Source organism: Podarcis cretensis (assembly GCF_951804945.1).
Source record: "Podarcis cretensis genome assembly, chromosome: 4".
Taxonomy (NCBI): Eukaryota; Metazoa; Chordata; class Lepidosauria; order Squamata; family Lacertidae; genus Podarcis; species Podarcis cretensis.
In genome coordinates this window covers 72836461-72851714 of record NC_137173.1, presented here as the reverse complement: position 1 = coordinate 72851714, position 15254 = coordinate 72836461, and the positions used below count along the sequence as shown (strand labels likewise).

Below are 15254 nucleotides of genomic sequence, written 5' to 3'. Positions count from 1 at the left end.
GAAGGGCAGAAAAATCCCCAGTGTTTTAATTTTTACATGGAAAAATAAGTTAATCTGCAAATATATTACTGGGCAAGCCTAGCAGTTTCAACAATTTTAGCTTTGCTTACTAAATACAAGTAAAATACGCAAACTAAATTGGATAACTCTCAAAACCTGAAAATTACCCAGTGCAAATTACCCTAAACTTCAAGGGAATATTTTTGAATTTCAAAATCCTATGGAAAACCCACATCACCGCCAGTAACAGTCAATAAATGTAACTCACAGTTATTGACTGGAAAACAAATGGAGGTTATCATAACTGTAAACACACATAATGTTTAAATGGACATTGACAGGAATGAATTCCATAGAACAAACAGGCTTATAGTATTCACTATTTGAATTTTCCAAATATATAAAACTTCTGAAATGAGGTATCCAAGAAACAAAGAAAGCTTCAGCAGCTTTAAAAAGGTCCTGCAGGGGCTCGTTCAACATATTCATGTCTACTTTACTTAAGAATCATTTTAATGCAAAACCTCCTAATCTATCATGCTGTTATACTGACAGCACCGCAATAAATATTCAGGCAAAAAGGTAACTTCAGGATGAAATTACTGCCTAGCCTTCTGTTGCATATGTGGGCTGGAATCATTACAGCCATTTGTCTAAAGGCAATTTCACTTGTAACAATGTTAATCACGAGCAGTGGAAGACAGGAAAACAAGTGAGCTAGATTAATATTTAGTAATGTAATGGCTACTCTTAAAATACCTTATTGTGTTTACTGAAGTCACTATTGTGTTTACTGAAGCTCTATAAGCAAATGCAGGTGCAATGCTCTATTTTACAGTCAACATATAAGGAAAGAGCTGTTTAAACCACTTTTCATACAATATTTCACTAACAAAATGTGGCCCTCCTGTTTGGTCCAACTGCTCTCCAAGGGCTTTATAATGAGGATCTTAAGGAGATGCTGCTGCTTTCTGTTTTCCCCACAAAAGAGGGGGATATTTCAAAGATATGGAGGCCCGGAATGCAAATTAAAGTTCCTCTCTTGAAGTACTTTTGTAACAGGCAGGAAAAGACAGCTGCCCATTCAGGAGAAATTCTAGCTGGCATGATTATACCTACATTATGCTCTCTCGTGTCCACACAATTTCAGAGGAGAACACAGAAGAAAGGCTATCAAAACACTGCATGCTAAAACGAGACTTTTGTTGAAATGCCATTTAAGAAATTTGCGAAGCCAAAACTCTTAAGGAGGAAACCAGAGCTCCATTACAGGTTTCAGTAGTATGTGTTGCAAAGGGAATGGGGGAAGATGAGTCACAGCACTGTACAGAAACCTGTTCTTGAGATATATCCAAGATTAAATTGCTAAGAAGTTATGAATCTTAAAGGTATTTGTTGTGTTTACTTTTTGTTATCTTCCAAGACCCTGTCAGATGTCCCACCACCAAAACAAAAGAATTGCATTTCATGGGAATGCAGGACAGGGTGGTTTTTTTCCTGTGGCAGCAGCCTGCTATTCCTGAACACCTTCAGGTGAATAGGAAAGACAAAAACAATTCTTGGTCTACCTGTCCTGAAATGGTTTTTGATGTAAAAGCTTTAACGCTGCTCTTTGATTATTTTAAAAGTTGGTTTTGTGGTGCTTTGTTTTGCAAACCGTGGCTGCATACCCAGCATACAGTTAAAGAACCCCCCAGAGAATCCTGGAAACTGTAGTTTGTTGAAGGTATTGGAAACTCTGTGTGTGGGGATAAACTATAGTTCCCAAGATTTTTAAGCAGGGGGGAGAGAAATGAGCCTCCTTGGAAGCCATCTCAGGGTCAAAAGACAGTATAAAAATAAATACTTCTAAGTAACCAAAGCTGTAAGTGACCCAAAGGAATACTCACGAGTCCTGAAATACCAGGAGAAGAGGGAGTTCACTACCCTTCCACCCTCTCCAAATGGCATCCCTAAATTAAGCCTATGCATCTCTCACTGACACTGTGTGTAAGCAAGCCAGGATTCAAAAAAAAACCTGCTCCATATATCCAAGTGAGCTTTGGATTTGTACTTCTTAAAAAGCACCTTCTGATGAAGTATGCAAATACAGATCAGCAAAGGAGGATGTGGCCTCGGTAATGTGTAGCTCACATGCAAGGATGTGCTATACAAAACCAAAGTTTAGCTGATGGTGGTGATTTTATTATTTATACCCTGCCCATCTGGCTGGGCTTCCCCAGCCACTCTGGGTGACTTACAGAATATATAAAACATAATAAGGCATCAAATATTAAAAACTTCCCAATACAGATGTCTTCTAAAAGTTGCAGAGTTCTTTATCTCCTTGACAACTGGACGGAGGGTGTTCCACAGGGAGGGTGCCACTACCGAGAAGGTAGTATTGCATTCCACAATATAACTAGGTTCATACTCTGTGACTTTCATAATTTGCCTTGGGTTACATTAGTAGAAACACAGAGGCTGTTCCAACAGGCTGCCATGGAAGAGAAGACAACAACATATGCATTCCATTCTTATACCTAAAAAGACATTACCCTGACATGACTTATTAGCTCCTTTAATCCATCCAAGTTTGTCAGGATGTTGACTTTCAATAAACACACAAGACATAACCGGCTGTACGTTTAAATAAATAAAGTATACTATTCATTGTATTAAATTGTAGATTTTAACAGAAGTAGCTCATAAAGTTCAAGGAAAAAGCAGAAGACACAGTGGATCAGTTCATTCTCTAATCAGTTTATGCGTAACGTCCATGTATGTGTAAGTGTCTATTCCACCTGTCTGTTCATAGAGTCCAACAATCCACACGAAAGGTTGTTACAGTTCCACAGAATCCTTTCACAGAGTCTAAGACAAGGATTTCCGGAATATTAGCCTTGTTTTGCCGTCCTGGGCTTCATCAGTAGTACAAACTCATATATGATATCACAGGATCTTATAGCATAGTAGTAGCTGCTGTAAGCAGCAACTTTTACAGAGTAGAGTTATATGGACCAAGCCGGTTACGTCTTGTGTGTTTACTGAATACGTTTCACGTAACCAGAGGTTTGTTGTTGTTTTGAGGATATTGAATTTAGCAACTAGTATCAGTCTCCAAAGTCACACCATGCCAGTAAAGAAGACAACACAGTTCTAGCAATGCAAAAGGAATGGCTGGGTAGGAAAATGGCTTGGCAACAGGGTATATGGCACAGCTCTAAGCTCTGCATTTCCTGCATAATAAGCAGGGGCTGGGATTAGAGCTATAAATTCCCCCTCCATGATTCTCCTAAAACAGAGCAAAGGAAGAACAGATTAACCCAATGAAAAGGGTTAAGGAGCAGGCAGGTGGATGAACAGAAATCTGGCAACATTTAAATAGAATAAATGATATCCAACACATGCCAGAATGACTGCCAACTGGCAAGAGTATTGAAGGGGGATATTGCCAATTGGAGAGCAAAACTTATGAGAGAAACTGACAGTCAGTGGAGAAGTGCTAGACTCTGTGTAGGTTGGGAATCCAAACAGCCAGGAGCCTCTTGCTCAGAATTGTCTACTGACTGGTAGCAGATGTCCAGGATTTCTGGCAGGGAACATTCCTGGAGTTGCCAGGAATTGAACCTGAGACCTTCTGCATTCAAAGCAGATGCTAGCCACTGAGCTGTGGCCCTTCTACAATGTTTCCCTTCCTACTTGCCTTTGCTGTCATCTGAAAACTGTGCAAGGGTAGCATCTAGGGCAACAGAGAACCTGGGAAATATTGAGGAGCAGGAAATTGTAGTTTCTTCTTTTGCATGGCTTAATGAATTTGGAGGTGGAGGACATTGCGAATCCCATGCTCCCCAGCAGGAAATGATGGTCCTCAGAATGACACAAGGGCATCATTGCCAGCTGTGGATGAGGACTTCTGCCTAGCAAACCCTCCCACACCTCCCCCTTTCTGAAGGTTAACTTGGAAGGTTGTCACACAATTAGAGAAAGGTTGATTTGTGTAATCAATAAATCAAACTTGACTTGAATTAATTTGCATATAAGAAAACTTGTCCTAAAGAAAAAGTCATTTTGTGTGTGTTTTAGAGGATGAATTTATGGAATCATGGGGCTGGAAGGGACTTTGGACCCCTTATTCAGCACGGGTGCAACCCAGCATCCCTGAAAGGTGAAGAGCCCAGCCAACACCTTTGTAGAGGTATTACCCCCTGCGCACACACAAAACGGAATGGCCCTTAAGATGGTGGTTGCCATCTGGAGTCTTCATAAGTGTTTCTCTTAAAAATAATTATTTTGAATCATTTTTTTATTTAAAAAAAATCTGATTCCTGATTAAGCAGGACAATGGTTCACCCAATTAAATACTGCAGCCCTCATATGAAGAATAGGCTGGTACTGGGAGCAAATGCATTGATGTGCAGAACCCAAAATTCATGCTCATAAAGGCAAGAGAATTTTCAAAGTTGTCCCATCCTGAATTCTCCCAAAACTCCTTGTAGGGAGGGAATGGGATACAAATATGAAATAAATAAGTCTGGATATACAAGGCAAATGAGCTAAATTCTGGAATTCTGGTTTCAATTTTTTTGTAAACTCGAGGTACAGTGAAGTTTTTCATTTTATTTCAATATACCTGCTTTGCAGATCGTTAAGACGTAATTCTGCTACATAATGGGTAGCTGATGAGAGAGTGACAATTCGAGCATTGTGGCTGTGGGTTCCTGATTGCTTCAGTGTTTCCAAGAGAAGGTTAGTCAACAAGAAGTGTCCCATGTAGTTAATACCAAAGTGTTCCTCAAACCCATCCTCTGTTTTCCTTTCAGGCACCAGCATCACTGCAGCTGTGAAGTTTAAAAAGAAAAGAAAGAGTGCAGGTGAAGTTTGTGGTATACAGGAGCCTGCTAGTGGTGAATGGACCACTATATAGGCTGCTACACATCGTACATTTGAAAGCACATAATCCCCCCCCCCAAGAAACATGGAAACTGTAGCTTACCACTTACAAAACTACAATCCCCAACACCCTTAACAAACTACTTATTCATAAACATGAGATATTTAACACCACTACACAAAGGGTGGTATATAAATTTAATATTTTTTTAAAAAAAAACTACCTGAATTCATCAATTTGTGTGTTTGTGTGTGTGTGTGTGTGTGTGTTTATATACATATATATAAGCTTATAAACTTCCTAGTACCTGCAAAAAAATGAGCTCCTTCACAAAAAATAATGGAATTCCAAGCAACTCCATTTCCAGAAGAAGATGAAATGAGGAAGTGCCATCATACAAGTAATACTTATGCCCTGCTTTCTTCCACCTTGGACTCACCACCTTCAGGGACAGTTCATTCACATGACCAAAAAGAAAGCCCAGGAAAAGCAGGTGTACTGAGCAAGTACTAAAGTAGTTGCTTGATTGCTTTCTCACTAGTGAATTGTTTTTGCATTGAACAATGGATAAAGACCATGTCCCACTTCATTTCTGCCTTGGGAACTGGCCCTGAGCTAGCTCAGCTCAAAGATTCCTAGAGGAGGGAAAGCCTGCTTTGCCTCTACTGTATAGATTTTGCACACTTAGTTCATTCTGTCCTCTTGGCACAATAACTTTGGCTATTGTTTCTCTCTGACTTTATGCTGTAGACACATTCACCATGTTCTCCGACACCCCCACCCCCACCCCCACCCCCACCCCAGTAAATCACTATTTATATATTTTTCTTGCCATCTCCAACAGCTCTTTAGTCTCCAGAGAGATACAACTGTTTCCCAAAAAAAATATTTCCTGAAATGTATGTTTGTGCTATTTTAATCCTGCTGAGCACTAGAAGGAAATGAAGGAAATAAAGCAAACATACATACACAGAGACCTGCTTTCAGATAAAAGGAAAAGCCTTGGAAGAACAACTTCCCCTTTTTAAATTATTAACTACACAACATTCACCAGGCACTAAAAGTTGTAGACTATTGATTTTCTAGCATCCAAACATGTCCTCAGCTTTACTCATGGGTCCTAAAGGGGTGAACTTGAGCAACAAAAGCTGTTCTATTTTTCTACTGCCAATAACTGTGAAACTATTTGTTGCCAAGAACATGGTGCACTTTCATCTTTTGCCCACTCTAAAAATTCTTTTGCTAAACTTTTCATAGGAGAACTCTTACAAATCAACTACTTTTTGAATAGATTTCACTGCTAATTGCCTTTGGATTTCTAATGTTCCCTAGTGTCTGATAGCACATAGCAGCAAGTTCAGGAACAAGGATTGGCAGCAGACAGAATGTTAGTGACACTTTTTATTATTAAAAAACCCCAGCCCTCTCTGTTTTGATAGGACTGTCATTTATATGCAATTTACTAATTTAGTTTAGCGAGCTTGGTTTCAAAAGCCTTTGATTAAACAGACATCAATAGAAAAAGTAAGGCAGCAGCAAGCGCATTTATGAATAATCTGTACAGTGTGTGCCAATGCATATTTTGTTTAGCAATTTCTGATCTCCTATTAGTGTACATGCAAGTAGATATCAAGATGCTGAGGCAATCCATATAATTGCACATTAACTCTGACATTCAGCAAGATCCAGTCTGAATTATGTACTTGAATTAGCTCTGAATGAAGATGTCTTTTGGGAAGGAGGCAGGAATGGCTCAGCCAGGTCAAACACAGGAAAACAGTTAACTGCAATAAACCAAGATTTCACCGAGACCCAGTGAAATGTAACGTAAAGCCAAACCCTTACAGGAAAATTACAGTCATTTTGGTGATTTTCTGCTTCTGCTTCTGCCACACTACCGCAAGCTAAACCATGGTTTGGCTTAGTGTTACATGTAAACCAGATGCTTGTGATTTGTCTCACAAGCTGTAGTTACTATGGTTTTTTCCTGCACACTGTTGTGGTCACACTTAGCCATGGTTTGGCTTTGGGTTTTGCATGAACTAGGCCATTAAACTCACACTCAAACCACCCTATGGTTTAGCTCAGATACACGGGTGATGTGTGCTGTCTTACAGAAGCAGGAAAGGGTGGCAAGAAAAACAATAGAGCTCCAACATCAGAGAGGAGAATGTTCCAGGTACTGAGGGAAAAAATATTTGCAAAGCAACACTCTAGAATTCAAAATCTTAAAACAAACTGGAAAAATCTGCCCCTTATCTCTGATAGATTGTCCCTACTTTGCCTTATTCACAGATACCTCATCACCACACTTAAGGCCAAATTAATATTAAGCGTGTTTTTGCAATAGGGTCAACGTTTTTTCTTTCTTCCAATGCAAATTACATTTTCAAAGGAGGGGGATTATGTGTGTACATGTATTACCACTCCCAGATTTGCCCTGGGTTAAGAGTTTAACAAATCCACAGATTAACAGCCCATTCCTATGCATGTTTACTCTGCTATATCCCACTGTTTTTAATGGGGGTTGCTCCTAGGAAAGTAAACACAGAAAGGGAAACCTTATGATATACGAGGGAATCCACACTGGAGAGAGAGAGAGCATTTAAGTGCATGGAACATTGGAAAGATTCAGTTGGAGACAATTTATACCAAGGGGGGAGGCGAATGAAGAGAAACAATGGAAGTAAAACCACCTACTTTCTTTGTTAAACAAAAAGTGATGTACAGTGGAACCTCAGGTTACATACGCTGCAGGTTACATACGCTGCAGGTTACAGGCTCTGCTAAACCAAAAATAGTGCTTCAGGATGAGAACAGAAATCGTGTTCCAGCGGTGCAGAGGCAGCAGAAGGCCCCATTAGCTAAAGTGGTGCTTCAGATTAAGAACAGTTTCAGGTTAAGTACTGACCTCCAGAACAAATGAAGTACTTAACCTGAGGTACCATTGTATGTGATACTGTTGAGGTTTTGCTTGGAAATGCAACAAGAAAAGATCAGACTGGTTGCAGGATCGCTCTATACATTTTGATACATAGAAGTATGTAAACTAAAATTGTAAGCTTTTATGTAAGCCACCTTGAGAGAGTTGGTTAGTCTGAAAGGCAGCTTTAAAATACTTCAGATAAAACAACAAACAAATAATAGTATAAATATTATCCACCCTGGTGAACCATAAAATGTGGACTAGATCCTGTCAAACGTCAGTCCATGATTTCTAGAAGAGGGTGAAAGTTACTGAATAATACAACTAAGAATATAGTGACCAAAAAGTCTAATGACATCCTGCTATGAAGTTCATATTTGCACTGAAAATAGTAACTTTCTTAATTAGTAGCTAAATCTTGGATAAAAATATTCAATCCAATACAAGCTGATGCCAACAAACTTTCTAGGGTTTACATTGTGTATGTGTCCATGACTTTAATTAAACGAATTTATGTATCCAGTCACTCGAACAATAAAGCCTGATTTTGAGACAAAGCAAACAAAGCTTAATTTCTGGAGAGGAAAAATTCAGTTCCAAGATCTGTGGGTTTTAAAAAAATGTTTTACAACAATTGCCATTAACATAAATTAGCTGATAGGCCTAATTGTAGATATTTGTGGGTGGGTGGAAGAGGAAGAGAGATGGATTATGAGCAGCAATTTCTCATTCAAAGCAATCATATATCATCATGACAACAAGTGAATCTATTTCTCAGACAGAAGTTTGCAGTACAACTTCTGAATTTTTAAGTTTAATAATAGAAATTAACACAAAACAACAGCAATCCTAACCCCCCAAATCCTCTAGTTTGAGGGGATTAGGAAAGAGAAGAGGAGACTTCCTGCCTTCTATGAACTGTGCATCTGTAATGGAAGCTTCCTCTATTTTCATGGATAACATTTGTGAGTGTAGGGCTACAGTTAGTGGTTCTTTTGTCAGCAGCGGCCCATATTAAGCCCCAAAACAGATTGTTCTAGGGACAGGACAGAGGAGGCTTCAAACTTAATGGATCCAAGACCCTTACATTCATCCAAGGGGCTCCAGGATCCACTGGCGGAGGAACAGGGGGACGGGGGAAGCGCACCACCGCCGGCACCATCGGGGAAGGGGTACCATCACGCGCCCCCCCGACACACTTCACACATCCCCCCACCACACCGGGCATCACACCCCCGTGAGCGGCACACCATGCCCCCAGGACGCATGTCATGCCCTGGGACGCACGCCACACCCCTGGAATGTGTGCCAGCCACGCCCCCATCTGCTCTCCGCCCCCAGTGCTGGAGCATACAGCTTCGCCGCTGCCAGGATCACACCAGCCACCTATGTCAGACTGGAGATGGCACAACTAATTATCTTCAATTGGAATCAAGGCGGGTGGGATGAGAGAACTAAAGAACTAGAAAAAGATCCATGCATGGGGGAGGGGGGAGGATGCCCTTATAGAACCGCCTGCCTGTGCAGGCATATAAGTCAGTAAAGCTTTAGAGATGGTGGACAATCCACCATTTTGCACTCACCCCTACTAGTTCCATTTAAGATTGCACTGTAAATTGTGCATGAAAGTCACCTAGATATGTTCTTCATTAGGTGAGAAATAAATTGAAGCCCTCAAAATGCCTGGGGGTGGGGGGAGACACCCCTAAAACTGTAAACTGGAAGAGGCCATATTTGGAAATGTTCATAGGTGTGCAATCTAACCCACATGACTATGTTCTGATCTGAGCATGTATGTCAGATACTAACCAGAAAAGTTTGCTCCAAACTGAAATCCTCCACCATCCCTACTTGTAACACACAAAACGGCTGTTTCTGCATTTTATTAGCAACCCGACAGCAACTGTATGAAGCCCAACATATTAAAATGTTGAGCATCTGCCAGATCTGATGGAGGGGAAAAAAATGTTGATAGCCAAAGAGTTCTCACAATTTTAATGCAAATGTTGTGCAAGAGTCATGGCCTGCCATCTAGCAGGGTTCCCCCACATACCATGGGATAATAGTCCTCTTCAGGTGTTCTTAAATTGCATCTATGGAGATGGTGCACGGTTCATGACTGCAGAGAGGATTGCAAGTACAGGCAGTCTAATGCATTTACAACCACCCTTCAGACCATTCAACTCAACCTGGAAAGGTTGGAAAGGTAGCCTAGCATTTGAAGTCAAGCAACCCTCCACAGATACAAATATGGAATTTATATGTACATACACCAGAAAATTGCAAAGTGAAAAACAGAAGCAGAGTTATGTCCTTGAAAAGTCTGGCAGAGTAAAATGCTGAGAATCTTGGGGGAATGCACTTAACATCTCTCCGCAGAGCAGTATTGATTTGATTTGATTTTTAGCCCCACACAAGGATTTCCTAACCGGGGCAACGGAGGAGGAATGTTGTCCTTTTCCATGCTTTTAACAGCAAGACCTTTGGCAACAGACTACTTTGCTTGCCTATTCACCCATCCTTAAAACAAAAAGAAAAAAGTTTATATATTGCTATTTTCCATTCAGCTAGGTTTTAATATTTGTTTTGTACAATACCTTGCATTAAATAAGTAAGAAAGGGAGTCTGAAGTTTCAAAAAATAAATAAAAGGGCTCACAGTATGCATACATTTCTCACGCAGTCTGCAGCTCTTTTTCTTTTGGCACTATTAAATAACCATGTTCTCTCTCCTTTGGTACCTTAATGGCGGTAATGGCAACTGAGCTGAGGAGCAGTACTTGTGCTAATTTACTTATTAAATCAAGGAGAAATAAAATACATTTTCTCCTGCCATTCATGGTGAAATAAAAAACCAAGTTGTTGTTTTTTAACCTAAATTAACAATTTATTATGCACTTTTTTTTTTACACATTTGCTTTGAAAATGTAAGCAGTGCACACGAACATTGTGCATTGTGAAGAATGGTGCCTGTGAAGCAAAATGAAAGCCTAAAAAGGGAAGACTTGACCTTTCTGTGAAACTGCACACTTTGCCTGACATATTTTGTCGTGAGAACATTAATTTAAAGTGTGCTCAAGAAATCTTCAGGTCCTCAGTTAAACTAAATGGAACAGACATGGAGATATAGGAACCTACATCCCTGCCCTTAAATCAACCCATCGTGCTTGCAAATATTCATGTCTTGTGTGGCATTTACAAGAAATTCTGCAGAAGTTGAGAACATCATTGCCTAGGAGCTTATTCACATGAGCAGGCTTTTCCCACTGAAGCCAAGCTAATGAATCATGATCCACACCCCCACCCCACCCCCGTGCCATGATAATTGCAGCTGCCAGTTCAGCCATTATTGGATTAATCTGTATGCAATTTATTTTTGCCCGTATGTTTTTGCCCAAATTAGTCCTTCTGGGGATTAAAATTATTCTGGTTTTCATCAACATTCTATCAAATTAACTAACAGCATATCAACACCCCCCCCCCAAAAAAAAATCTAGCTGAAATAATGACCATATTTTAGTTATTAAAATAAAACAAAAGGGAATATTTCTCCTAAAAAAGGTGGTCTGTAATGAGACAATTGATCATCTGTGAGAACAGGATGCTGAACTAGATGGGCCATTGGCCTGATCCAGCAGGCTATTCTTATACAGTAGAACCTTGGAAACCAAACAGAATCCGTTCCGGAAGTCTGTTCGACTTCCAAAACATTTGGAACCAAGGCACGGCTTCCGATTGGCTGCAGGAAGCTCCTGTGGCCAATCAGAAGCCACAGAAGCTGCACTGGATGTTCGGGTTCCAAAAGAACATTCGCAAACTGGAACACTCACTTCCGGGTTTGTGGCATTCGGGAGCCAAGACGTTCGACGCGCAAGGAGTTCATCAACCAGAGAGATGGAGTGCTTAGTGTTACATGCTACTAGTTATTAAGTCTATGCTTTTTTAAAAAAATGTATTTAATAGAAGAGAAAGGACTGGCCTAGACCTACTCTACCAGTGGTATAAAATGAAAATGGAATGCATCTTAAACTGATGCCAAAGACAGAAAATGCTACATGATTCCTGAAGGATTACGTTAAAGATCCCGCCACAACTGAACAAGTCTATCAGAAGCCCAGTGAATAACTTTCATGTGGCATAGAATCTCATCTCCTACCAACAAGGCAACTTACTTACATTCAGTGGTGGCAATAGGACATGAATTTCATTACTGACACTATTTGAGGAGTGGAAACACTGGCAAGCCTTTGAAATGTTTGGCTTTCCTCCTTTTTCCTTTTTATTCTATTGAACCCGATTCCCTTTTCCAGAAAACAAGCAAGACACCCAACTACATAAAAGTCAGACTGAATCAAAACTTATTTCAATTCGTCACCCTCTCTTTTCTTTTGTTAAATTCTCCCAAGGGAGCTTCATGGTTTAAACTTGACAGACAGTCACTTATCCTCCTCCTTCCCTCCTCAGCCACAATTGGATCTATTGTTTGGTAGGCAAACGAAAAGAAGAAAATAATCCATGTGCCCAGCTGAAGCTCATTCCTTTAAGCTCTCCTGTTCCCCTACTGCTACCTGGGTGCTTATATGAATTACTTATAACTTTTTCACCCCGGCTTCTATCAACTCAGGAAGCCCATTCCTTTTCCTGGGGAGCATTTTCTGTCCCTTGCTATTCCCATTAACATTCCCTCTACTGCCACCTGTCACCTGGGGTATAATCAGATCTGGGTGAACCTCTAGGTCTACAGTAGTACTAGAAGTCTTAAGGGGAATCCCTTTTCTCAAACCCCACGTTCTAGCCCAGTTAGGACTGGGCATGCTCAGTAGGCAAGGAACGCTGAATGGTTGCTCCATCCCTTGATTGTTATGGTGGTTCTTTACTGTATCCTCTTGGCTTATGGTGTGCTTGGACTGATGTTTCGGACTGCAAGTCCCATAATCCCTGAGCATTGGTCATGCTGGCTGAGGCTGGTGAGAGTTGTAGTCCAAAGCATGAAGTTAGGAAGACTGCCAGAGAATATAAAGACAATTTGATACTGGATGCTTCCTAACAATTCCTGATATCAAGTTAGCCCTTTTCCACTGCTGTTGCACATCAGGTTCTTGCACAAACGATTCCTTTAGCTTAGAAGTCAGGGGACAAAATTCTCAGGTTCAAGAACTTTTTGCCCACTGACACAGTTCTTTTGCTAAGTGAAGGGAGTAAAATATACAACAATGCTATGGATCCCAATAGGGGAGCACTCATCCAAAAAGCAACTTTTAAGAAAACTTACCATTATTGATCAGGACATGAAGTGGGTAATTCTTTGCTTTAAATGCTTGCACAAATTGATGTATGGACTTCATGGAAGCCAAATCACAGTATAAAAACTCCACTGAAAGAGGGAAAAGAAAAACAATGTCCAAATCAATTAAGTGAAAAACAAAAGTATTCATACTGGGTTTGAGAGCCTGCAACTTGACCTTTAAGTTATTTGTAGAACAGCAGTGTTTCCACACAATCTACTAACAATATAACATGAGAAACATATTTTTGATATTTGTGTTCCACTTTTTGTTTTAAGAGTCTGGACAGACTTTTTTAAAAAAGGTTTTTCTTTAGTGGATCATTTAAGAAAAAATGAAATAGCTCACTTTGCACCAGGACATTTTGTTAATTTACCGTATTTTTCCGTGTATTGGACGAGGTTTTTTGACTAAAAAATCACGTCAAAAAACTGGGGTTGTCCAATACATGGATAGTGGCATGGGGGAGGGGGGGGGGGAGAAGCGGTGTGCCGCCAGCCAACTCATTGGCGGGAGCATGGCTTCACCCAATGCCACAGTGGGCGAGGAGCAATCTGGGGGGTGTTTCCTGCCCAGAGCTACGTGGGGGGGGGAGGAGTAGCTGTGCACCACCAGCCAGCTTGTTGGCGAGAGCACAACTTCCCCCATTGCCACTGTGCGTGGCGGGTGCTCCCTGGGTTGTTTCCTGCGCGGCGGCATTGGAGCACAATGGCTGGCTGGAGCGCAAATTCCTCCGATGGCTCTGCATGCGAGAAATTATCTAGGAAGTGTTTCCTGCCCCCAGCTGCGTGGGGGGAAAGGCTCAACAACTTTGGGACATCTCCCCTCATTTTCCTAAAATTGAGTCCCCTAAAATAGGGGGGTCTTATACACGAGGGCGTCCTATAGACAGAAAAATACAGTATGTCAGCAGAAGGGTTATCTGACCACAATGACAGAAACATGCATATTTACAATGCCATATCAAACCTACCCTCCCCTTCTCAGGAAACTGATTTCCGTGGCCTCGTGTTCACAGATGTGTAAGTGCAATTAGCCAAGATCAGCATTACTAAGCATTACTAAGAAAAATCCTTATACTGAGCTTAGTATTCCAGGAATAGCAACTGTATATTCAGGGGAGAATCTCAAAGCCAAAATTCCTGGACAGTAAGGACAAATGTGAAGCGACATGAAATGTACCAGTCAGGATGCAACATTAGAGGTAGCCTGAAAATACTGGACTTTTATTTTATTTCCTTAGGAGCGCTTGGAAATATTTTCACCCAGCCTCTCTTAAGACACCTGCACAAAAATAAGTAGAGACACTTTTACTTACAATCACTTACCAACCATGGGAAATGGTTGCAAGTAAAAACATTTATGAATATTGTAGGCCTATATGTTTTATCTTGGAGAGATTTAAATGACGTTTCGTGTTCAGCTGTAGATCAACATGCAATAAACATTGCTGCATAACACAGTATAAAATGCCTTCAGCACACTGATACTTGTTACAGATAGAGATGCCTGTTTTCTGCATTTGCATACTCTGGTACAGTATCTGACATACACTACTGTCTTGAAAATCGCAACTCATCGCCTCTGATTATGTTGTACATGAGCCAACCAACACCTCCCAGCCAACCTGACCTACCTCACATGGTTGTTGCAAGGATAAACATGGGATATGCATAGAGGTTTAAGTCCCTTGGAGGAGGGGTAGGATTAACAGGTACAGAGCTAACGGGGGGACTATAATTATAACAATTATAATAGATTGTGTGTCAGAATTAGACACACAATCATAAATATGCTTACCAAAAGATAAATCTTTTGGGACACAATCTGGATACCCTTTAAAGTCCCACCTTCACATTAAGTTATCCCATAGGTTTTCCTTGTGGATATCAGTCAGACTTACAGTGGAATCCTATATATATATATCGAGCTCTGGAAAGCTCCCCCCCCCCCCAGGTAAATGCTTAATCATGCATAACCATGGCTAGTTTATGCCAAGTAAACTCTTTGGGATTTACTTCAGAGTAAGCAGGCTTCAAAACTGACGGTTAAAAATGGGATCAGATCTAAATTAGCCATTACTAATGTAGCCGGTGTCTTATTCTTTTCCTTATCAATATACGAATAACTATCACAAGATTTTTGAATGTGTAGCAGTTCTGGGCAAAGAA

At 40.6% G+C, this 15254-nt stretch overlaps 1 protein-coding gene across 2 annotated transcripts in view; it reads right to left on the bottom strand.

Annotated features, from left to right (window-relative positions):
* Positions 1–15254, bottom strand: part of LOC307214119 (E3 SUMO-protein ligase ZBED1-like) — a 130070-nt gene that overhangs the window by 17243 nt on the left and 97573 nt on the right. For both annotated transcript variants that reach the window (XM_079972675.1, XM_079972674.1), the window contains 2 exons: positions 13071–13172; positions 4613–4820 (listed from right to left, as the gene is read on the bottom strand). In XM_079972675.1, coding sequence (XP_079828801.1) covers positions 4613–4820; positions 13071–13172 — 310 coding nt within the window. The remainder of the gene's footprint in view (positions 1–4612; positions 4821–13070; positions 13173–15254) is intronic.